Source organism: Haliotis asinina, chromosome 5 (assembly GCF_037392515.1).
Source record: "Haliotis asinina isolate JCU_RB_2024 chromosome 5, JCU_Hal_asi_v2, whole genome shotgun sequence".
Taxonomy (NCBI): Eukaryota; Metazoa; Mollusca; class Gastropoda; order Lepetellida; family Haliotidae; genus Haliotis; species Haliotis asinina.
The window spans coordinates 10,599,944-10,624,456 of NC_090284.1; the positions used below are offsets into that span (position 1 = coordinate 10,599,944).

At 40.0% G+C, this 24,513-nt stretch overlaps 1 protein-coding gene across 2 annotated transcripts in view; it reads right to left on the reverse strand.

Annotated features, from left to right (window-relative positions):
• Positions 1-24,513, reverse strand: part of LOC137284171 (probable helicase with zinc finger domain) — a 52,920-nt gene that overhangs the window by 9,377 nt on the left and 19,030 nt on the right. For both annotated transcript variants that reach the window (XM_067815890.1, XM_067815891.1), the window contains exons 4-16: positions 22,323-22,444; positions 19,031-19,093; positions 11,748-11,931; positions 10,974-11,148; positions 10,497-10,695; positions 9,979-10,086; positions 9,375-9,554; positions 8,813-9,012; positions 8,003-8,179; positions 4,174-4,402; positions 2,425-2,535; positions 1,372-1,493; positions 727-933 (exon numbers count right to left, since the gene is read on the reverse strand). In XM_067815890.1, the coding sequence (XP_067671991.1) occupies positions 727-933; positions 1,372-1,493; positions 2,425-2,535; positions 4,174-4,402; positions 8,003-8,179; positions 8,813-9,012; positions 9,375-9,554; positions 9,979-10,086; positions 10,497-10,695; positions 10,974-11,148; positions 11,748-11,931; positions 19,031-19,093; positions 22,323-22,444 (2,077 nt within the window). The remainder of the gene's footprint in view (positions 1-726; positions 934-1,371; positions 1,494-2,424; positions 2,536-4,173; positions 4,403-8,002; positions 8,180-8,812; positions 9,013-9,374; positions 9,555-9,978; positions 10,087-10,496; positions 10,696-10,973; positions 11,149-11,747; positions 11,932-19,030; positions 19,094-22,322; positions 22,445-24,513) is intronic.

Here is a 24,513-nt window from a genome sequence, read left to right on the forward strand (position 1 = left end):
CACAAAAGCGAGAAATCCATCAACCAATATGTCAAGAAAGAGTTGCTTGCTTATCAACAATGACTTAATGCTTGTTATGTAAGTCATATCACATGACTAGAGTTGTAAGGGGAGAAAAGCTTTTACAGAAATGAAATTAAAAACCCATCTTGTATCCAAACCTTCTCTACCTATCAGGGGGTCGCTGGTGACCTGTTGAAATGGATACAGATTGAAATATCCTGGACCTACTGGGTCCCACTATCTACAGCTCTAGGAAAGGCTGTTCACCTGTTGGAGTTGCAACAAAACGAAGGACTCTTCACCTGTGGGAGTGGGGACAAAATGAGGGGCTGTTCACCTTTTGATGTGGGGACAGAATGAGGGGCTGTTCACCTGCTGGACTTGTGACAGAATGAGGGACTCCTCAACTGCTGACGTGGGGACAAAATGAGGGACTGTTCACCTGTTGAAGTGGGGACAGAAATGTGGGACTGTTCAATTGTTGGAGTGGGTACAAGTTGAGGGGCAGTTCATCTGTTGACGTGGGGACAGGATGAGGGGCTGTTCACCTGTTGGAGTGGGTACAAAATGAGGGACTGTTCACCTGTTGGAGTGGGCACAAAATGAGGGGCTGTTCACCTGTTGGAGTGGGTACAAAATGAGGGGTTGTTCACCTGTTGGAGTGGGGACAGAATGAGGGGTTGTTCACCTGTTGGAGTGGGGACAGAATGAGGGGCTGTTCACCTGTTGGAGTGGGTACAGATAAGGATCCTGGTGTCCTCCTGCTTGAGAACCTGCTTGGCTGCCTGTGCCATGGTGAATGTCTTCCCTGTCCCAAATGGCCCCACGATGAGGAGTGGGGGCAGCTTGACGTTGAGATCAGTGACCACACCCACTATGGCCTCCTTCTGTTTCACATTGAGCTTGTTGTCCATGTCACCATTCCACTGCCTGGAGCACAGTCATTGTGTCAGTAACAGCACAACAGCATCCCAATAAGATGGCAATTAGAAAACTAAAATCAGTTCAGTTTGATGATGACTTAGAATTTTGGAATCAGAGGTTGTCATTATCATTGTACCCACATACACAGGAGCTGCTTGTATTATTTTTTCTTCCTCAAAACTTAGTGAGCTGTAACACTGTGATAATATTTGGGAATCCACCAAACTTCAATATTCAAAATACGGCAAAAATATAAAGACAAAGTTGGGGCTTGTGACAGCAAACTAGGAACATTACAAATTCCGCCTATACATAATATCTCAAAATATCAATTTACTAACAGCCACAGCTGTTTCTTTATTTTGGCAGGTGCCCTATATCTGACATATATCATAGCCATCATCAACAGTTTCAGAGTCTGCAATTACAGCACCAGAACAGTACCTGTTTGGGGTCCATGGGATGGCTGGATCACTCTTGTGAGGAAACACAATATCCAGAGTCGGCAGTTTATCAACAGCTGAGTGCATTTCACACTTGGACAGCCGGTTCAGCTGGAACTGAACCTGAAATAATTCAAGTTGGACACATAGAATACTTGGGGAGTTTAAAGGCAATATTTTAGTAATATCATGACATTTCCAATAAACTGTACCTAATGACGTATTGTACATGTATAAACAAGACGACAAAGTCATCAATATCCCCCACAAAAGGCAAAATATCCTTCATGAATATGTCTACAAGTCATGGTTATGCCAAATGTTTTGGTGTGTTTAGAGAAAAGTGAAAGGAGAGTAATGAAAGGCCATATAAGTTCTGCGCTCGAAACTAACACAACCGGCTATTTCAGTCTAAGTCAAACTTGTTACAAAAAGGCACCAGTACACCACTAGACCATGCTATGTGCCAAGTTTGGTGAAGAATTAGGGAACAGTTTTGGTGAGGAATTAGGGAACAGTTTTAGAGTTCTGCACTGGAAAAGAGCACTACCACAAATTTCAGTCCAAGTTATTGCCATGGAGATGAAAAAAATATTTGATTCACAATTCCAAAACTACCAGAAGGCACCAGTACACCACCAGATGAAGAAACATTGAATGGTTTCAGAGTTCTGCTTTAGAAAATAGCACTACCACCAATTCCAGCCCCAGTCAACCTTGTTGCAATGGAAATGCCAAAAGTATTCTTTTTGTTTGTTTCAATTTGTAGATAAACTGATGCATTTAAAATTGGTTGAGAATTATACCCCTAAAATGCTGCTAGTCAATGAGGACTACCATGATTAAGTAAGATTCCAAAACACAACTCAGCACACTTGGTCTGGTGGACTATTCACTTAATGTGGTGTCCTTCCAATTATCTCTACACAACATACATGTATATCAGCTAGTGACAGCATTACATGTAACTCCATCCATTTCTTTCAAAGTCATGTGAAAGGTGTAGTTCAATCACTGTTATTAAACCAATTCCTGGTTTGTTTACTAACTGTACCTGAGCCTCAAACTCCTGGTCACATGTCAAGTTGAGCTCTTTGATGCAACGTGCGGACAGTCGCAGGAAGATGAAGTTCTTTCCCTTGTCCTCTATCAATGCTTCGTACACCTACAGAGAGATACACAGTCTAGACAACATGATTTATAGAGAGGCTTTGATTAATTCAGTATGTGGGAAGAAGTATATAACATAAATACAACATTCATCAAACTAGGGGAACAAAAAATATGGTAATAATCAACCAAGGACAGCAACCTACAAAAACATGCATTTTGGGGTACAATCCTGATGAGTAAAACAGACTGACACAGGGTCTGTTTTTAAGGACACCTTCACTTTGATCTTTCACAAACATTGTGTCCAGATATTCAAGCTGGCACTGTTGGGAGCTGACACTTGTGTGTCTATTCAGTATTTAGCTTTAACTCTTGGCATCGTGTATGAAAAGTCAAAACATTAGAATCAGTTGTGTCCTTATGATTACGTCATCTGGAAAGGGGTGGGTAGTGTCTCCAAAACAAGCTCTGTCAGTAAATATAAAAAGGGAGTCACTTTGACAAGTGACTTTAGTTTCAAATTGCTTTTATATGGCTTGATTGAGAGGCATATTTCAGAAGTTGGAAGTAAATAGAATAAGTGTATATGGATGACAACTTCTTTAATACAAGAACACAACGTTTCGATACAGGTTCTTGTATCGTTTTCGAAGTGTAAACGATACAGGGAGAGAACAGGCGATATATATACATAAACTAATTAACAAGTGATGATAGTAAGCCGTGGGCATAGGGTAGCCTTGGTCTCTCTTAATCAGCGGTGGGTATCGTTTGATGTTGATAGCTTCAGTTATTTTCCTTTTGGTAAAGTCTGATTGGTTCTTTGAGAGGATGGTGTAGTCAGTCCTGTTGATTTGGTGATCGGGATGGGCCACTATGTGATCTGAAACTGCTGATTTCTGGTCCGATTTGATGATTGATTTCTGATGTTCCTTGATTCTGGTGTCGTCAGGCCTGGATGTTTCTCGTATGTATGAGTGTCCACAATTGCAGTCAATTTTGTAGATTGTAAAACCATAAAACCCAACCCTAAGGATGTAATCGCTGATTAACAGAGACGAAGGCTACCCTACCCCCACGGCTTACAATGAGCTCATCAAACCACTCTAGCCTACTGTACAAACAACCCACTCTGTGTACCTCACTGGCTTACTTAGTTATCCTCACATTGTTAACTTGTATTCTTGTATCCATTGTTAACCCTTTGTCTTTATCATCACTTGTTAATTAGTTTATGTATATATATCGCCTGTTCTCTCCCTGTATCATTTACACTTTGAAAACGTTACAAGAACCTGTATCGAAACGTCGTGTTCCAGTATTAAAGAAGTTGTTATCCATATTCACTTATTCTATGCTTTTATATGCACCTTAATATATAAGCTTGATTTTACCAGACATCTACTACCTCAAACACACAAAATGTTTTCATGAATATTTTGTTTCCAGAAGTTTGTGATGCACTTATTGCAGATTTTGTGTTATTGGGGATACCAAGATAAAAAATCTAACAAAATGGGGATCGTGAGGCTGGTACACAGCAAACCAATTTGCTTGAGGTTGACAGATATTATTTAGAAAAAGAATACACAAAAACAGTTGAATTTATATCATTGTTGTGGTGAGGCTCACTACTTTTTGATATCCCCTCATATTTTTCTTAAACAGACAACAAAATTTGAAGCCAAACCTGGTCTGTCTTTACTAATTTTCCATCAGCATCAGTAATGGCTGGGGCGATAAGCGCCATCTGTGAGTTCATCAAGATGAGCCGCCCTCCCATAGAGTCCTCAGAAAGGTCATCCTCAAGCTTCATCCTGGCAAACAGCTGTCCATCATGGGCATACTTGGCAGTGGACAGTGCCCCCGGCATCAGAAGGAAGCGGTTCACCAGCTGGAGGGATGTCTTCACATTGAATCTGAGAGGAGGAATGATATAGCTGCACAAGTGGTAGGTCACTGCCTGTGTTATCAGCATTACAGCATGATCTGTAATGTATTGCTGGAAGAACTATGGTATATCACTGGAGTTAATCGTTTAGGAGAATTTTGCTTTCCCTGAAATGTGACTTTTCTTTTCCTGTCTCATACGCTGTTCAAGTTAGGATAATGTAAAATTATGTAATCATGGTTAAGGAATGACAGTTCCAGGCCTATCGTAAGGAAACATTTGGGATTTTAACCATTCTAAGAGCATGACGTAAAGACCCAACTTTTCTGTAATCCATTTCAACAGTGGGGGCATATTGTGAAGTATCTCTCTGTAACTGCTCCTATAGGTCCAATAAGTTACAGAGGAACAGACGCAGTATTTTGGTAGTATCTCACCACAAGTGGCCTGACAGTTACAGAAGTACAGTGGAGGTAGATAGTGAGGTGGGTTGTGGAGACTGGCCTGAATAAGAGGCCCAGTTAGTTACAGGGGTATGGTGGAGGTGTATAGTGAGGTGGGTTGTGGAGACTGACCTGAATAAGAGGCCCAGTTAGTTACAGGGGTATGATGGAGGTGTATAGTGAGGTGCGTTGTGGAGACTGACCTGAATAAGAGGCCCAGTTAGTTACAGGGGTATGATGGAGGTGTATAGTGAGCTGGGTTGTGGAGACTGGCCTGACTAAGAGGCCCAGTTAGTTACAGGGGTATGATGGAGGTGTATAGTGAGCTGGGTTGTGGAGACTGGCCTGAATAAGAGGCCCAGTTAGTTACAGGGGTATGATGGAGGTGTATAGTGAGGTGGGTTGTGGAGACTGACCTGAATAAGAGGCCCAGTTAGTTACAGGGGTATGATGGAGGTGTATAGTGAGGTGGGTTGTGGAGACTGGCCTGAATAAGAGGCCCAGTTAGTTACAGGGGTATGATGGAGGTGTATAGTGAGGTGGGTTGTGGAGACTGACCTGAATAAGAGGCCCAGTTAGTTACAGGGGTATGATGGAGGTGTATAGTGAGGTGTGTTGTGGAGACTGACCTGAATAAGAGGCCCAGTTAGTTACAGGGGTATGATGGAGGTGTATAGTGAGGTGGGTTGTGGAGACTGGCCTGAATAAGAGGCCCAGTTAGTTACAGGGGTATGATGGAGGTAGATAGTGAGGTGGGTTGTGGAGACTGGCCTGAATAAGAGGCCCAGTTAGTTACAGGGGTATGATGGAGGTGTATAGTGAGGTGGGTTGTGGAGACTGACCTGAATAAGAGGCCCAGTTAGTTACAGGGGTATGGTGGAGGTGTATAGTGAGGTGGGTTGTGGAGACTGACCTGAATAAGAGGCCCAGTTAGTTACAGGGGTATGGTGGAGGTGTATAGTGAGGTGGGTTGTGGAGACTGACCTGAATAAGAGGCCCAGTTAGTTACAGGGGTATGGTGGAGGTGTATAGTGAGGTGTGTTGTGGAGACTGACCTGAATAAGAGGCCCAGTTAGTTACAGAAGTACAGTGGAGGTAGATAGTGAGGTGGGTTGTGGAGACTGGCCTGAATAAGAGGCCCAGTTAGTTACAGGGGTATGATGGAGGTGTATAGTGAGGTGGGTTGTGGAGACTGGCCTGAATAAGAGGCCCAGTTAGTTACAGGGGTATGATGGAGGTGTATAGTGAGGTGGGTTGTGGAGACTGGCCTGAATAAGAGGCCCAGTTAGTTACAGGGGTATGGTGGAGGTGTATAGTGAGCTGGGTTGTGGAGACTGGCCTGAATAAGAGGCCCAGTTAGTTACAGGGGTATGATGGAGGTAGATAGTGAGGTGGGTTGTGGAGACTGACCTGAATAAGAGGCCCAGTTAGTTACAGGGGTATGATGGAGGTGTATAGTGAGGTGGGTTGTGGAGACTGGCCTGAATAAGAGGCCCAGTTAGTTACAGGGGTATGATGGAGGTGTATAGTGAGGTGGGTTGTGGACACTGGCCTGAATAAGAGGCCCAGTTAGTTACAGAAGTACGATGGAGGTGTATAGTGAGGTGGGTTGTGGACACTGGCCTGAATAAGAGGCCCAGTTAGTTACAGGGGTATGATGGAGGTGTATAGTGAGCTGGGTTGTGGACACTGGCCTGAATAAGAGGCCCAGTTAGTTACAGGGGTATGATGGAGGTGTATAGTGAGGTGGGTTGTGGAGACTGACCTGAATAAGAGGCCCAGTTAGTTACAGGGGTATGATGGAGGTGTATAGTGAGGTGGGTTGTGGAGACTGGCCTGAATAAGAGGCCCAGTTAGTTACAGGGGTATGATGGAGGTGTATAGTGAGGTGGGTTGTGGAGACTGGCCTGACTAAGAGGCCCAGTTAGTTACAGGGGTATGATGGAGGTGTATAGTGAGGTGGGTTGTGGAGACTGACCTGAATAAGAGGCCCAGTTAGTTACAGGGGTATGATGGAGGTGTATAGTGAGGTGGGTTGTGGAGACTGACCTGAATAAGAGGCCCAGTTAGTTACAGGGGTATGGTGGAGGTGTATAGTGAGGTGGGTTGTGGAGACTGGCCTGAATAAGAGGCCCAGTTAGTTACAGGGGTATGATGGAGGTGTATAGTGAGGTGGGTTGTGGAGACTGGCCTGAATAAGAGGCCCGGTTAGTTACAGGGGTATGGTGGAGGTGTATAGTGAGGTGGGTTGTGGAGACTGGCCTGAATAAGAGGCCCAGTTAGTTACAGGGGTATGGTGGAAGTGTATAGTGAGGTGGGTTGTGGAGACTGGCCTGAATAAGAGGCCCAGTTAGTTACAGGGGTATGATGGAGGTGTATAGTGAGGTGGGTTGTGGAGACTGGCCTGACTAAGAGGCCCAGTTAGTTACAGGGGTATGATGGAGGTGTATAGTGAGGTGGGTTGTGGAGACTGACCTGAATAAGAGGCCCAGTTAGTTACAGGGGTATGATGGAGGTGTATAGTGAGGTGGGTTGTGGAGACTGACCTGAATAAGAGGCCCAGTTAGTTACAGGGGTATGGTGGAGGTGTATAGTGAGGTGGGTTGTGGAGACTGGCCTGAATAAGAGGCCCAGTTAGTTACAGGGGTATGATGGAGGTGTATAGTGAGGTGGGTTGTGGAGACTGGCCTGAATAAGAGGCCCGGTTAGTTACAGGGGTATGGTGGAGGTGTATAGTGAGGTGGGTTGTGGAGACTGGCCTGAATAAGAGGCCCAGTTAGTTACAGGGGTATGGTGGAAGTGTATAGTGAGGTGGGTTGTGGAGACTGACCTGAATAAGAGGCCCGGTTAGTTACAGGGGTATGGTGGAGGTGTATAGTGAGGTGGGTTGTGGAGACTGGCCTGAATAAGAGGCCCAGTTAGTTACTGGGGTATGATGGAGGTGTATAGTGAGGTGGGTTGTGGAGACTGGCCTGAATAAGAGGCCCGGTTAGTTACAGGGGTATGGTGGAGGTGTATAGTGAGGTGGGTTGTGGAGACTGGCCTGACTAAGAGGCCCGGTTAGTTACAGGGGTATGGTGGAGGTGTATAGTGAGGTGGGTTGTGGAGACTGGCCTGAATAAGAGGCCCAGTTAGTTACAGAAGTACAGTGGAGGTGGATAGTGAGGTGTGTTGTGGAGACTGACCTTGACACGAAGCTGAGCTGGGCCATCTCCTCCAGGTAGAGCATCTCATGCATCCAGAGGCGGTAGTTCTCCTTGCTGAGGGTCTGGATGATGGTCTCTGACATTGACAGCTTCTCCGGACGAGGTAATGTGTACTTGGACAGTAGGTTCTTTTCTATGTCAGAATACGGATTGGAACTAGAACACACAATGATCCAATCATCTAAAAAGTGTGCCAGTAAAAAGGTACTTCATACAGTATTTAAGTTGTATCATGTGTTGGTTTAATGTTGAAGCAAAGGCTTAATTTCGTTTAGTCAATCCTGAAACCCACAAGCACAGGTATATTGACAGACCAAGGACTTGGGGTGTCTTAGTTTTGCCCCAGTGTCAGCAGAACTAAGCATGGGTAAGGGAAATCAGTCTATTCTGTTAATTAATGTTATTTACAACATTTACCTGGCTGTGCCCAAATTTCACAAGTTTAGTAAGCAGTCAACAATGATGCAGATGATTTGAAATTTCAAAAAGAGAACTGCTTGTTTGAAGTGTATCCAAGTGATGTTTGCTGTCATAGATTTTGACAGTAAAGAACAGAAATATTTGATGACTATATAACTTGGCACTTGTTATTCGGCAGCTACCTTTTCCATATGACTTCAGTTTGGTGTGTATTACATGTTTATGGTTTGCAAGTAAGAAAGTGTATCAACACCTGAAAGGAAATGTGGAAAGACAGTCTGTAATACCTTGCTGTCACAAAGTGGGTAGACTGTATACCATGACAACATTGCTATCACCATCACACTGCTCCCTTCCAGTCAAACTTACACAGGTTCAAAGGGTATAATTTCCACTTTCTCCTCTGTCCACCTGCTGGAGTCTGTGAGGATGAGGTCCTTTGTCAGCTTCTCTGTGTCCATCACTGGAGCAGACTCCACCTGCATCTCACGGGCCATCACTGCCTCCAGACCAAAGTCAAACACAATGGACTGCCTGAATGTGCCATACAGGTCGGTCTTGAATACAACCTGCAATGGAGAATAGAGTGAAGACTTGTGTCTGATGCTACTCTGATCAGTATGCTTCTTGTACACTGGAAGGTGTTTAATCCGTCACTCATTGGGACTGAAAAAATAATCCCTCTAATACTCTATGCTCTGCACAGCCACATGTAACTTGGAACATATTGTTGCACATTAAATCCTAGCAAGTTGTGTGGAAAGCATCCTTCATGATAACCAAGCATCAATGCTTAATTCAAAGTTTTCAAAATAAATTATATCATGTTACCTCTTCAGCAAAGATAATTATCTTGGCAGCACTAACCACTAAACATTTTGTTATAATTTTGATTCAATACATATCTTCTGTAAGCGTTAGTGTGACTGACCTTGACCCTGTAGACGTATTCACCGTGGCCCTTGTTGGCAGTGTCCTGGTTGATCCACTCCTGGCACTGGTTCTCCAAGTTCTGGTACTTCTGGGTCTTCTTGGGGCCAACAGAAATGGATGAGATGTAGAAGTAGCTGCGGTTCACGTCATCTAGGAGGGCCACACTGTGCAGGCAGATCTGAAGGAGGAGCATGTGAGTATGTGAGTGAGTGAGTGAGTGAGTAGGTGAGTGAGTGAGTTACCCTCATTACAGCACTTTGACAGTTGATAAACAGTGAGTGAGCAGTTTGCTATTATTAGCACACATGGAGCACAATATACATCTGCTACAATAAACAGCAATCAACATGGCTAGAACGTCGCATTCTCTGACACTTATCCACTGTCTCAAAATAATGTGTAAGAGTTCATATTGTTCTAGGTAAAGGAATGTATTTTTCAGTAAACTGCAATTGAAAGATTAACCTCTAAATAAAAAATCTAGAAAAAACCCAAACCAATCAGTTAAGAGATATTATTTACATTATGTCTATTGTCTGAGAGTGTCTATCTGGTCAAGATTCTGCCCATGTGTGTCAATCCTTTTCTTTGCCATCTCTCACCTTCGAGGTAATGGTGAAGGTCCAGGCATTGGTGCACTTCTTGTTGGTCATGTTGACCTTAAGGTCAGAGTTGACATGCACTTTTACAAAGTCTAAATTGTGAACTAGCTGCAACAAAACAAAACAAATAATATGAGCTGCATCGTGTGGAGGTCATGACGTCATCCCCAGAAGTCCCTATGTCACCCTGAAAGGTCATTATGATAACTCCAAAGATATTATTCATATCTTTGCACACAGCATTAATATCAAATCTTTAATGATACAAAGACTCATAGACTTATTGACAAGGGACAACAGTTTGAAAATTTATTGCTTTGCTTAAGTGAGTTCTCCTTTGCACAAGCAGTCCCCTATTTGTAACTTTCATAACATATCAGGGCCTCCTTTCACAAAGCACTAAGGTGACCTTAGTGCAATGTTAAAGAAAGGAAGCTAAGCTTAACCTTAGTAAAGGTTGCTTCATGAAAGGAGCCCCTGTTCTTTATCTGGCATCAAATAATATACCCAATACCAACCACAGCTTTAGGACTCTCAGCGTTTGTCAGCCTCTCCATAAGCTGCTCTGTGTAGGTGTTGCCATGGAGCTGACTGTCCCGTGCCTTCTGCAGTTGCTGTTTCCGGAACTTGAACCTCTCCTTCCATTCATTCAGTTCATCCTCCGAGTGAGCCTGGGTGCACTTGTCTCCAAATGGACATCGTCCAATCTCAGAAAACCTACAAGGAAAGATTTTGTTCAACATCAGTGCTACAACAGATCTTTAAGAAAACTGTTGTGAATTTCACTTGCTGCCTAATGAACAATGTCTGTATTAAATCTTCACAGAAAGTAAACCTGCACAGCCACAAGACAAGTGAACACCTTCACCACTAGGCTACATCACCACCCTGGGTGTGACAAGTACGAGAAATTGGAATTGGAAATTGGAAATTATACATATTATATATTTTTAAATTTTATATTGTGTATTTATATTTTCATTTGAACAAATTACCTCAGACAGAGGACATATTCTTCACTACTGAGGCCACGAGGCGGAGCTCGGAACTTCCACCCATGACCTTCATCAGAGGTCAGTCTTTTCTTGTGAAGGTCACTGCGACAATGTGTGTCCAACTCATCTTGACGTGTGAACTTGATGTCGCAGAAGGTGCACACAAACTCTGAGACTACAGAAAGAATGGAGAAAAGAGATTTAGGAGTCGTCAGGAACAGGAAGCATGCTCCAGCTTGTACTCATCAATGACCGAAGAATACATCATACCAAACTGATCAACATTCAAGCTATATGACACTGTTGTATAAATAATAAACTCTTGCTGAGACAAACCAGTGATCTTCATTACGAACAATGATGCATGCATGATGAGATGTTATTAAAAACATCTGCCTAGTTGACCAAGTGATCTTAAGCAACCTCAAGATACCGCCAAGGGAATATGTACCACCACAATAATTCCTACACAGTATTGCATAGCTGAAAAGTGCTGAACTTAACTGCATTACAAATGTGACCAAAATATATTTAATGGCACTGGAAGAGATGCATGTGGTGAATGAAACTGAAAATAGATGGTGACATACACTGTAAGGTAGGCATTCACTGTAAGAGTAAACATTCTTTCACGTACAGGATGAATTTATGCAGTAAATGAAAATCCTTTGTTAATATTGATGACAATTTTGCAAATACATAATTATTTACAGCTGTGTGGCTTTCAGCATTTTCAGAAGTAAATTCTTCATTCTTTAACTCGTTAACCCATACCAGGTTGAACCTCTGACTTTGGAGGTTTTGCTGGCATGGGAGGGAGGGTAAGCACTATATTGGTGGCCGGCCTGGTTTGGGGAGACACTGCCTGAGTCCCCTCCTCTCTGCCATCAGGGGAACTTCTGACATCAGGTTGAGCTGGTCCTCTCACACCCGGAGATTCAGCATCATCATCAGAGTCCTGCAGATGAATGATAAACGATGAATGCAAACAGCCAACAGTCATTGAACAGAGGATATTTCAGAACAAATTGCACACAAGACATGATTAGGTGAAACCAACTCTAATCAGAATTGTGATTTATAATGCTCTTCAGGAGAAATGCTTTCTGTTCCCATAAACCTGATATCATCCTATTGTCTTTATGGTGCTCTGTTGTAATAGGATAACTTCAAACCCGGGACTTTGAAATAATACAATCAATATTCAATGGAGATTCCCCTAGCAATTCAGAAGTTTACACGTGTATCATTACACGAGTTCAATGGCCTTTATGAGAGAACTATTTTGCTGTTGAATGTATGCAGTGACAATTACATTCAAAATTAATATCAAGGCTGCGCACAGATCCTTGTTTGATTGTTTGAACTGTATAAGTATCTATATGAACTACAGCAAGTTCTTTTCTTGCAAGGTAATGATCACTGTTTTTGAATGTGATACTGATCTCTGTGTCAGTTAAAAGCTCAACATGGTGCTCATATATCTATTTCCATCTTGGAAACATTAGATTTAAATTATCCAGCCCCATACTTATCTGAAGAGCAATGTTCATTATTTTACTGCACTGTCATCACATAAAAAAATAAATAAATACACTGTGTGGGTATCATGACCTAATAATGATATACATTTCTACATCTATACTTGAAGGACGCATGCTTTATTCAACCTGTACATTAAACAATGGCTGAAGACAGTAATCTTTGGTTGAAATAAACTTAAGGGACCAGGAAATTTAGCCGATTCTGGTGGAATGATGAATACAGTAACAGTCTCCTGTGTGGTTTGAGTCAGGAGCTGCTGAACTATCTCCAGGAAATACAGAACAGGGTAGCTCATATTGTGAGTCATGCACCAAAAAGATGCCCCATAACACCGGTATTGATGTCCCTACTGGCTACCAATATAAGCAACTATCAGCTCCAAGATCTTGTGTTTGTTTGAAAGGTACACCACCAAACTATCTATCAGAATTTATTGCTCCATACCAGCTGTCACAATGCCTAACGTCTGAAAACCAACATCTACTTGCAGTTTCAAACTCAAGACTAAAGTCCTATGGCAACAGATCATTTCAAGTAGCAGCATCTCAGTTATGGAACTTGCTTCCTCGGAACATTAAACCAAAGCTAAAAATCAAACATAATATATAAAATGCATTGGTGATTGAGAAAAAAACAAACAAGAAAAATTACAAACATAATCACAATCAAAAGTGCAATATTTTGTACTTGGGTTTACCTCCCTCAAAGCAAAGCATTCGCAAAACCGAACCCAGTCAGAGCTGGTAGGTGTGAACTCAAGTGTAATGAAATCTCTCCATTGGCCACTGGTTCATTTGCTGATATGCTTAGCCGGCTCTATGTTGATGGCGTATAAGCTCAATAGGTGTTAATTTCAAGCTGCAATTACTGAAGTTGTGCACTGCATGTTTTCATTAGCAGGCAGGTGTCAATAAACCAGACACTGCTTTTTCTGTGACAGAGTCCGCTTATAACAATCGACATGTTTTTTTTATGTAACGAGTAGATTATTTACTTGTTTGTGTACACAACCAAGATTAGACTACTGCTCATGACCTCACACTCCGGGCAGGCATACTGTTTCAATCTATTCTCTGCGCATGCGTTACGAGTGCAGCGCAGCATAGCTGTTGAAACCACTTTTTCCCCCAGTGCTGGGGGAAAAATTAGTGAATCATGTGAACTATGATTTTGTGGGCTTTTATTCATCATGTTTTTTTGGGTTTTTTTTCAACTTTATAGGGTGAATTGGCATTTTTGATGATTTGTTTTCCTTAAGTGCAAGGCCAAACCAAGGCCATCGAGAACAATGGGGAGTCTGACAACAGTGTACTTGGGATGCAAGCAAGACATTTCAAAGGCAAGGACAACATATTTATCATGTCTTTTTCTTGAACCTTGCCAATCACACTGCTGTTAAAAGGGACAATATTATATATTATATTCAATTATATAAATAAATTCTTTGGCTTTAACAAAAAGGACAACTTCAATCAGTTTTGTTGACATGAATGAGCATCCACTGACAATGTTTTGGATAGTATCTGTGAATTCATTGCAGAGACAACATTTCATATTGATGTTTTCTTTAAGAATCACATTCTGGCGATTGCGAGTGGGAAATGACTGGTCCTGAGCAGCAAAAAGGAAGCCCTCTCAGGATGGTGGGTAGGTAAGGTTTTAGAGCGACCTTGTGCCTTAAAAGGCCTTTATGAGCCCAGTCCTCTCACGACCAGTCATCAAGAGTTATCTCCCTTGAAATTATCTGATATTGATTTACAAAGTAACAAGATATAATTTAAAAATACCAAATATCCTTTTATTTCTGTTTGTTTCATGTACCATTTTACTAGTGTAAGTGTCTATTAGTGGCTCCAAAAGTGCCAAATATTCTACCAAATGCTGTGCTTTAAGTTTTGTGGGTTTGAATGGTTTCATCGGTGAATCTTGTTTTGGAGGAATGAAGTGTTCTCAAATGGACCAATATTTTAAGAAAACCATGATTTACGAATATCAGCTTCTTGTTATGCACTATAGTTGACATCCCTAAATCCTGCTTTACTTTCCTGCATCCACTTCTAAATGACCTTCAAAGATCTGACGAATATATTATTTGGACTTACTAGTACAGCCTCTGGCTCCACAGGAGCCCGATATCGCACTGTAGGTTAAACATAGACCATAGATCTACACACTCGTCATATACTACATGTATATCTATGGTCTATGTTTAACCTACAGTGCGATATCAGGTTCCTGTGTCTGGCTCTGAGTGACCATTTTGTTTGTTGTCAGTTTATCATAAAGGCCAAAGGCCATTTTAGTCAAGAATCTTTGTTACTGGAGGTCACATGAGATTTTAAACCAGTTATCCTAAAACTCAAGTTTTTTGTTTCATTTTGCAATAATTCATGTTATAAACACAGGTTTATACTGGAGTTGAATTGGAAAGAAACACTCACATACAGTAACAATAATTACATCGGTATAGAGAATTGATGTGCATTCTGGAAACAATGCTGATAATGAACATCATATTATACTATTACCTTTATTATTATGATTACCGGTAAAACTCTGTTGTAATACAGTACTTCAATGAAGCATTCTACAATAAGGCTCCTTATCATTTCACTTATCTGTAAACCACTGGCATACAGCCATAAACAATGGGGACTGGGAGCCTGAAAGTATGGCGTAACGACAAACTAAGAAGATGTCGCACACAGAAAGCTAATATGAATTTATGACGTACGCACTTAGACAGAAACCTTCCAGTCAATATATGACATTATGTATTGCAATACATTATTGTATCTCTTAAATTACTGCAAGATATCGAATTATGAAAATCAGAGCAATATCCAGCCCTACAAATCAACAACAGTCTACAGTCTGCCAAGCAACAACTGCAAATTTTGCAACAGTGTAAAGAATGTGCCAGGGATCAGAAGAAAAGGTGATTAATTTTCACTTAATCTTTCCCGTGATGACAAGAGTCCCAAGTCAACATATTAAATACAGACACCTAACATTCTATTCCAATCAGCAAGGACCTTGACCAAACAATGTTGGAGCAGACCCACATTCAAATCATTAAAGTTTAACGCTGCTGCTGTTTCCAATGAAATGCATTGGTATGTTAAAATGTCAAGAGTAAATTAATCCATATTATTTCTGAAATGCAATAAAATATTTAAGTTCAGTACCACAAAAAACATTGCATTGAAAACAGATCAATAATCTCAATGAATTATGAAACATAAAATGGTTGAGTGGATAATATTATTTGCATCATTTGAAAGAAACTGCCAGTGTATGCTTAAGACAGTTGAACCTATCTGCTAAATATTGTATTAATGTACATTTTCAGTAGATTGAGTCGAACAAATGGCCTTGAAGCAGGTGAGACAACTGGACATTCTCATCCAACTACTTAACAGGCTACAGTCCTAATACAGATTGAATCTGTTCGTTGCCGAAAGCCACTCAGTAATACTGAAGCTGTCGGTAAATTATTGAGCCTGGACCTGACAATCCAGTGCGTGACAGCAAAAGAATTGATCAACACAACTAGAGTACGATGACATGTCAACCAAGTCAGTAAACCTGACTTTACAATTCTGTTAGTCACCTCTTATGACAAGCAGGATTTGCTGAAGATCAGTTCTAGTCCAGATCTTCAGGGGTCAGATTCACTTAGAATTGGTAAGTTGGTAAAATGGATTTTAACTACTTTAGGCAATGCTCCAGCCACATCGTAGTGGGAGACATCAGAAATGAACTTTACATATTGTGCACATACAGATAATTTAATATAATCCTTTATCATGACCAGTGTACTTTTGTTGAAATTTGTCTGACTGTACAGTTAAAGTTGCCACCATGAAAGCATTAAATGTTACAACAAAGCTAAAGTATCAAACCAAAAATATTATCACAATCGGAAACCAATGTTTGAGGCCGACAATTAACTAAATTTTATTATAGAAACATAATGGCTATCAGCAGTTTTTCAATACATGGTTGCAACAGATTAGAACTTCTTGCACAAGATATGAGGCGTTGCAACATCACTGGTTATCACTTTCTTGAGATAACAACGCATGACTGAAGATGTTAATACTGTCCTTGATACCCTGTTCTACTTCAGATACCTCCAGAACTGTAACTAAAACTGTTTTGCATGTATTTATTGACACTGCATCACAATGACACTTTCTGCAGTATTTTGTCAAATCTGGCAAACCAAACTATGTCGCTTCACAAGGATCAGTCACTTGATGCAATACAGGTAATAACCCTACATAATATCAATCTCCTTTTCTGGTAAAGCTGATCAATACATTGGTAGAGAAGAGGCAGGCATTGTCAAGTTGGCATGATATGAATTATTAACACACGACAGTGTGTGATGTCGTAACACCCTCTGACTTACTTGATCACGCGGAGCATTCAATACAATCTCTTGCTAGTATGAACATACAAATGACCAAACATAAGGAGAGCCTAGGGAAAATATTAATTTTACGGGGGTAATGAAAATGTGTCTAAACAAGTAAATAAATATGGATGGTTTGGTCGGCTGGTTGGTTGTAGTTTAACACCACACTCAGTAATTTACTACCACCAACCTGTAAACAATCGAGTCCTGACCAGATACTCCAGTGATCAACTGCATGACCATTGACTGTACACAATTGGGATATGCTACGTGTCAACCAAGTCAGCAAGTCACCACGTGATCCAGTTAGTCACTTCTTACTACATGTATTGTCGACCAATTCTAACCCTGATCTCTATGGGTTTGTTGCTGGTGAAAAGTGTAGTTTACATGATGTACTGTACTGTCAATAAAGACACTAGCAAAATGGTGTGTGTAGCTTTAATAAAAATAGATTGTAACCAGTCACAAATTGGGAGCAATGATCACTAATATTCCTGACTGATTACTCTTGACAAAAATACAAGATCTGTGGCAAACTTTGCATGGCACCTTTCTTACAAACAAAAAACCATACACAGATCTGAAATAACATCCATAAAAAGAAAGTTATTAGTTGAAAACATTTGACATGAAACCCAGAGTTCAAGAGATGTAATTTGTAATAATTCTTAATAAATTACCAATGTCAAAATTTACGTCCAAAATATGTAACTTGACATAATTCTTTAAGAAATTAAGAAAGTAAGCTTTGCACTGCATTTTTCCTTCAGACAAAGATGCTGGTTTACAAACTTAAAAACATTTTGGTCAATACTTTTCAAGTTATTGGTTGAACTGATATTTTTTTAAGTTCAAATGTTTAAACCCCTCTAACTGTTTTAACATAGCACTGCAACTCTCCTTCAGACAAAGGTGGTCCCGAAACTTGAAAACTAACAAACCAACAGACAGACATACAGAGTTCCTTGGCACAAATATGCAATCCCAACATAGACATAATATAGTAATTTGAGATGTAGATTATCATAAACAAATATCATCAAGTTAAATATAGAAATGTTCAAAAGAAAAATCAAGCTGCATAATGTCAAAGTCGGTTTAGTCTTCAGCCTGGTGAATTGTTTTCACACTTCATTTCCCTTCATCCAAGATTAATATTAGCATAGAGCACTGAGGGTTGGTGATTATAAACGCAGGCTTCATTAAACACGAGACAATTAAACCAAATATTTTGCACATTAATAGCTCCTATAAAAATATGAAAATGTTTTTTAGATCCTGATATTTTAAAACATACAGATGAAACTGAAAATAAAATCTGAACGTTTTCTCCAATTACTAGATAACTCATGGTACATGATTGAATGATGACAAATAGGTTAAAATCAATAAATTTGACCAATGTTTTAAATATAAATGAATATGATACATTCACTCTTTCCGTCATAATAATCAACAGCATTGTGTTAAAATTATATCAACCCTACTAAAAAATAAGTTAGCAGAGTATTAGTTTGATGTAAACACGCAGGTGTGAGTATGGTGCTGCTAAACCAAGAAACAACTGAGGTAAACGTGGCTTCACATCCACAACTACAGTGGATGTTCATTAACAGTGGTATACAGGTATGTGAATAATAGGGAATGAGTGAGTGAGTTTAGTTATACACCGCTCTTAGGAATATTCCAGCTATATGGCAGCTGTCTGTAAATAATCACGTCTGGACCAGACAATCCAGTAATCAACAGCATGAGTATTGATCTGCACAACTGGAAACCGATGATGTGTCAATCAAGTCAACGTGCCTCACCACCTTATCCCATTAGTTGCCTCTTAGACAAGCATGGGTTACTGAAGACCATTTCTTACCTGGATCTTCATGGGTGTAAAAACTTAAGCACATACTACTACACAACATATAATACAGATTGACATTTAATAAATAGTGGTATATCTGTATGTGAGTACTACCTTTAACATACACTACACAATATGTAATACAGGTGGGCGTTTAATAAATACTGGCATATCAGTATGTGATTTATCACACATCACGATGTGAGGTTCTAGAATCTTCTGACATACCTGATCACGCAGCGCATTCAACACAATCTTGAGTCGGTTTACTTCTTTCTGCGCCACGGGATGCTGAAAATGTGTCAAATAATCAATTGAGAATTCAACATTGGAATATTTAATCAATATATGTCTGCCGTACCATATATTCCTGCAATTCAATCATTGAAGACAGACAACAGGGATTACGAGGATAATACAAGCAGAACTAAGCAACTTTGGTCAAGCAACAGAGAATCCCTTCCACTGTTCAAATGTTCATTAATTCAAATGTTTAATTTCTCTTTAGTTGACATAGTTTGTATGAGAACTCAGTGATACTGAGCAAATATTATCAGCAATGCTAACTAGACCGAAAGACAGTTTACTGTTCTCGGGTTAATGAATAACTTCAAGCCAGACTACACTTATGTACTGATTTCTGAAGAAGGTTTTCAATTTCTTCACTTCGGTCACACCATCCTGACAAGCTCTGTTTAGAGTGACAGTTCTCATCATCCTATCACCACACTTGGATGTTTTCACAAGGAAAACCCATGCTAACCTTGATAACATACCCTGGCCTCTTTCAGGGAAGACATAATACATGTGTCTCATGGAAGACATAACAGGTGTGTCCTGTTTCACGGAAGACACAACACATGTGTCTCATGGAAGACATAACAGGTGTGTCCTGTTTCATGGAAGACACAACACATGTGTCTCATGGAAGACATAACAGGTGTGTACTGTGTTTCACGGAAGACACAACACATGTGTCTCATGGAAGACATGACAGGTGTGTACTGTGTTTCAAGGAAGACACAACACACGTCTCATGGAAGACATAACAGGTGTGTACTGTGTTTCACAGGCATATACATTCTCAAGGCACACATCATACCAAGTTTATGCCTTCAGTGACATATTCCAGCAAGTCTTTGATCTACCAGGCATACACATTCTCAAGGCACTTACACCATACCAAGTATATACTGTCAGTACCATATTCCAGTTAGTCTTTGATCAACCAGGCATACACATTCTCAAGGCACTTACACCATACCAAGTATATACTGTCAGTACCATATTCCAGTAAGTCTTTGATCAACCAGGTGTATACATTCTCAAGGCACACAATACCATACCTAGTTTATGCCTTCAGTGACATATTCCAGCAAGTCTTTGATCAACCATATGCACACAATCCCTGTGCCCTTATCACCATACAAACTATATACCCTCAAGGTCATATTCCAGCAAGTCTTTGTCCCACACATTTTCTAGGCATTCAACAACACAATATCCAGCCATATACCTTTGGCACCATATTCCATCAAGTATTGAACCAAACATGTTTTCCCTATGCCAGTTGAGACTCTACAATTTGGTGGTTAACAGAACCAACACTGGCACACATGGAGCTTTATCAGTGCCATAGTCTGGAGGAAGTGGAGGTCACAGAGTATAATGAACCAACATCACTGAGGTTAACAAGTTCAAGGGTGGCTGCCTGCAGTGGATGGTTACTTATGCAGTCTGGCAATATTCCACTGGACTATCGTTTTCTGGCTTGTGTGAATCAAGACAGACTGTTTTAAGTGGAAGTTGTTAACTCAATTAGTGTCTGTAGATAAAGACCACTGTATATAGGTTGTTGCAGAAACAACGTGGAATGCTAATTGTTGGTGAGTGGGGCATATCTAGCAGGAGTGCACTGACTGCAACAGCCTCATCTTCATGATGGGGTGAACGGATGGTTATTGTGCTCTTCAACAAAATTTCCCAAACTGAAATGGATGATAAACGTGTGCAACCCATTTATTTGGGTGTAAGAAATGATAAATTATCACAGATTGTCCTTATTGCTTGTGTTAGAAATACAAACGTCTTAACCAGGCACACTGGGAAGAGAGTGAATTTAGTTTTACACCGCTTTTAGCAATATTCCAGCAATATCATGGCATGGGACACCAGAAATGGGCTCTACACAATGTTCCTACGTAGGGAATTGAACCTGGGTCTGAAGCATGATTAACAAATACTTTAACCACTAGGGTACCCCACTGCCCCCCATGGAGGGAAATTTGACGAGTATCGATTACAAGAAAGATAATACAATGTCACTGCACTATACAATGGTTTAGACGATTCAGGTCTATGTGGCCAGCCTCCTGCACAGTTTGGGCATTACAAATTTAACTTCTTCCACCATAAAAAGCATTTGTTGAACAGGCAGGATATTGTATCCCAATTCAAATCACCAGCTTTCATTCCAGGTACCCTTTGAAGGATGGTGATCTAAAATAAAGTGACTGCACTATAGAGTAGAATCCCAGATACATTGGAGAGTCTAGGCTGAGGAGTGTCACTGCCAACCCAACAGCACCTATAACCTGCTCACTTCACCAGATCAACGATCTCAATGCATCTTGTGAAATCCAATATGAAGAGACTGGGTTACTCTAACTGACAGATATAAAGGTTTTATGGTTTCAACCAAGGCCATTGATGCAATGCAAAAGGTGCCATATTGTTTTGTCTTTCATCGAGGTTGTTAATTATATGCAGTTTGTGTTATTAAAAGTTCCCTTGAATCATCTGGAAATGTCTTTTTTAAGTACAGTATGTAAGCGGTATTGCTACAGTTAAACAAAACCCAAAATGTACTGAGTGAGCATTTCTTATGCCATGTTTAGAGTAACTTCTTGTTGGATGGTTTCCATATTTACCACTGGTTTAGATATTACTGAGATAAAGGTTTTCCTTCAAGTCTACAATATTCAATTACATACTGAATAAAAGATAAAAAATGGTTACAAAGAATGACAGTAGAGATTCCTTATGCTATGCGATTGTGTCACATATCTAAAATATCAACTTTCACCAAAGTATTGATATTCTTAGTGAAAATAGATGTAATGACTGAAGAATGTTCACAGCTGCTGAAAGTCTGACACAGGCATCTTGATACACTCATGTTAGTAGACAGATGAGTGTAAATCCAAATAAGTCCCTTTCTACCTCTTAGCCACCATCCCCTATATACCTTATACAGAGTTCTAGTGAATTCTAGCAAAAACCATGCCACACTACGACCATTAAGGGAAAAAAAATCACAGCTTCCACAATCCGACGGAAGCAAAAGAGAGGAGGTAACTCTGTAGCCTACTCACAACAGGTGAAAATACACAGCTCAAGTTCAACATGTGAGTTCAAATCCATTCTCAGCGCTTTAAACTTTTATGACCCATATTAACTAAAAATTCATTAATGTGACATAACTGATAAAAACACATTCTCATAACAACCCTTCACTTACCTGTGGATCTCGAACCTTCCAGTCACAGGCGAGGTCATATGCTTCCTGGAACTGGCCGAGATGACACAGCACCTTGATCTTCTTCTCCAGTAGCTTGTCATTGTTTACATTGTTTTGCAAACCTGCAACAAACAACAATTGTGAAAATCATAGTATTGATCAAAGAAACACTTTAACACTTTGTAATGCAGGTCTTTGAAGTTTGTCAACATGGTGAAACCCACAAGCAGAAGTATGGTGTTGATAAAGAACATATCATACCTATTGTAAACTATGGTATGTATACATGCATGCATGCATGTAAGAATTTTGATTGCACTACATCACATTTCATTCATCTATGGATAAAATCCTTAAAAATGTTAAGTTAACTATCCTTTTATGTTAACAGTGTTCAGAGAGAATGATCCTCCATGTCACAACAAGTAAGTGTGAATCTGGCATGGTGGTTAATAAACACAGTAACATCAGGTGCCTGACCGAGGGTGCAAGTTCAAATCCCAGATGAGACTCAACCCAACAAATGTACTGGAGTCTGTACTTGGCTAAGAAAGTGTAATCCAAAATGTAACATATGTTACATCTGACCACTTTATAAATGGTATATTTTTTCTTTTGTAGGGTAAGTCACGGTTAAAGAACTGGCTAATGCTGTTCTCAGATATGTTGCATCTCAGCAGACTTCAAAATAAATTTTTACAAATACATTTTTCATCAATGAATCGGGATAAGTTACATGTCTGTGGTATAAGACAATAGGTTTTAGTTATGAACTGCATCAGTTTGAGATAACTTATATAACATTAATAGAATATGGAATAGTCCATTCAAGGTTATTGGGCAAATCCATTCCATGTCACAAATGTATCACATGAAATCAGCCTCTTGCATTTTCGAAAGGAATGACATGTTTGTGTTCAAATTTAATAAAGTCCATACAAACATTGAAAAACAACTTTAACTTCATTCAAGGCAAGCCAACACCCTATCCTGTAAACTACCTCACAGTCTCATTCAGAATGGCATGCTTTTGGTTAATATATGGAAATATTACAGTCAGTGGTCTTGACAGCCATAGTAGACTTTTTAAAATTACTCCAAAGAGATCATATATTCATGACACTATTCATTTTGATTTAAAGGATAGCTTGTTTGAACAGATACAGTAGATACTGATCTTCAAAATGCAATATTATTTCTCCAGGCACTTGTCAGTTTGGTCAAAATAGACTGATCTTAGACTAGACCAGAAGACTAATAGAATGTTATTGTACTGTGTACATAATAACAACATTTTACACTGTACAGGTTCAGTTCTTGTTCAGTTCATCTTCATTCTTGTAAAGTATGAAATATTTTAAAGAGAAATCAATTTTTTTTATCATTTGTGCTGAAAAATTTGATATATTGTAAATTGCTTATGCTTCTGTAAAAGTGAAATATAAACCCCCAAATTACAGATATTATGAAATGGGGTCTTAGACATTCAAGAAAAAACATCCAATTTATCAAGCCATACAAACATAAAAGGAAAGGCCTTCAATGGATTTTGTCCTCATCATGTATTACCTGAAAAGATGTTGATAGTTACCCATTCACAGAAAACATCCACTTAGGAAAACGATAATGCCTACAGGATATCTACCATAATTGAATTGAGAAAGTTTTACTATCCAAGCTCTGATACTGATGTGACAAAACATTCAAGGACATACTGAAACAAACTAATAAACAGATCAATACATTGTAATTTTGAAACGCAGTTTCTCAAATCTGCAGTACAGAAACAGACAAGCATCAATGCAACTCAGAGACAATGCTGAAATCTCTGTCAGCCTGATATCAGACTGGGATGGCTATATATCAACACTTCACATGGATGCCAAGCTTACCTACTGGGTAGGACACGACCACAAATCCGGGTCGCAGGTTGGGTTGATATATTGGCCAGAACTGGTTCATCCTCATGTGCATCAACCACCCCTTAACCCCCTGAAATATGTCACCATTTTCCTCACCCACCACAGCAATGCTCTTCCCTCATAAAGCCAAAGATGAAGGGACTTTGTAAATACCAGTGTCACCAGCCAAGAATCAATCATATCAATAATTACTAGGAACGATTAACAGGTAGAGTTATGAATTATGTACAATGCTAGAGCCAATGAGGGCTTCCTACGTACCTGACAAC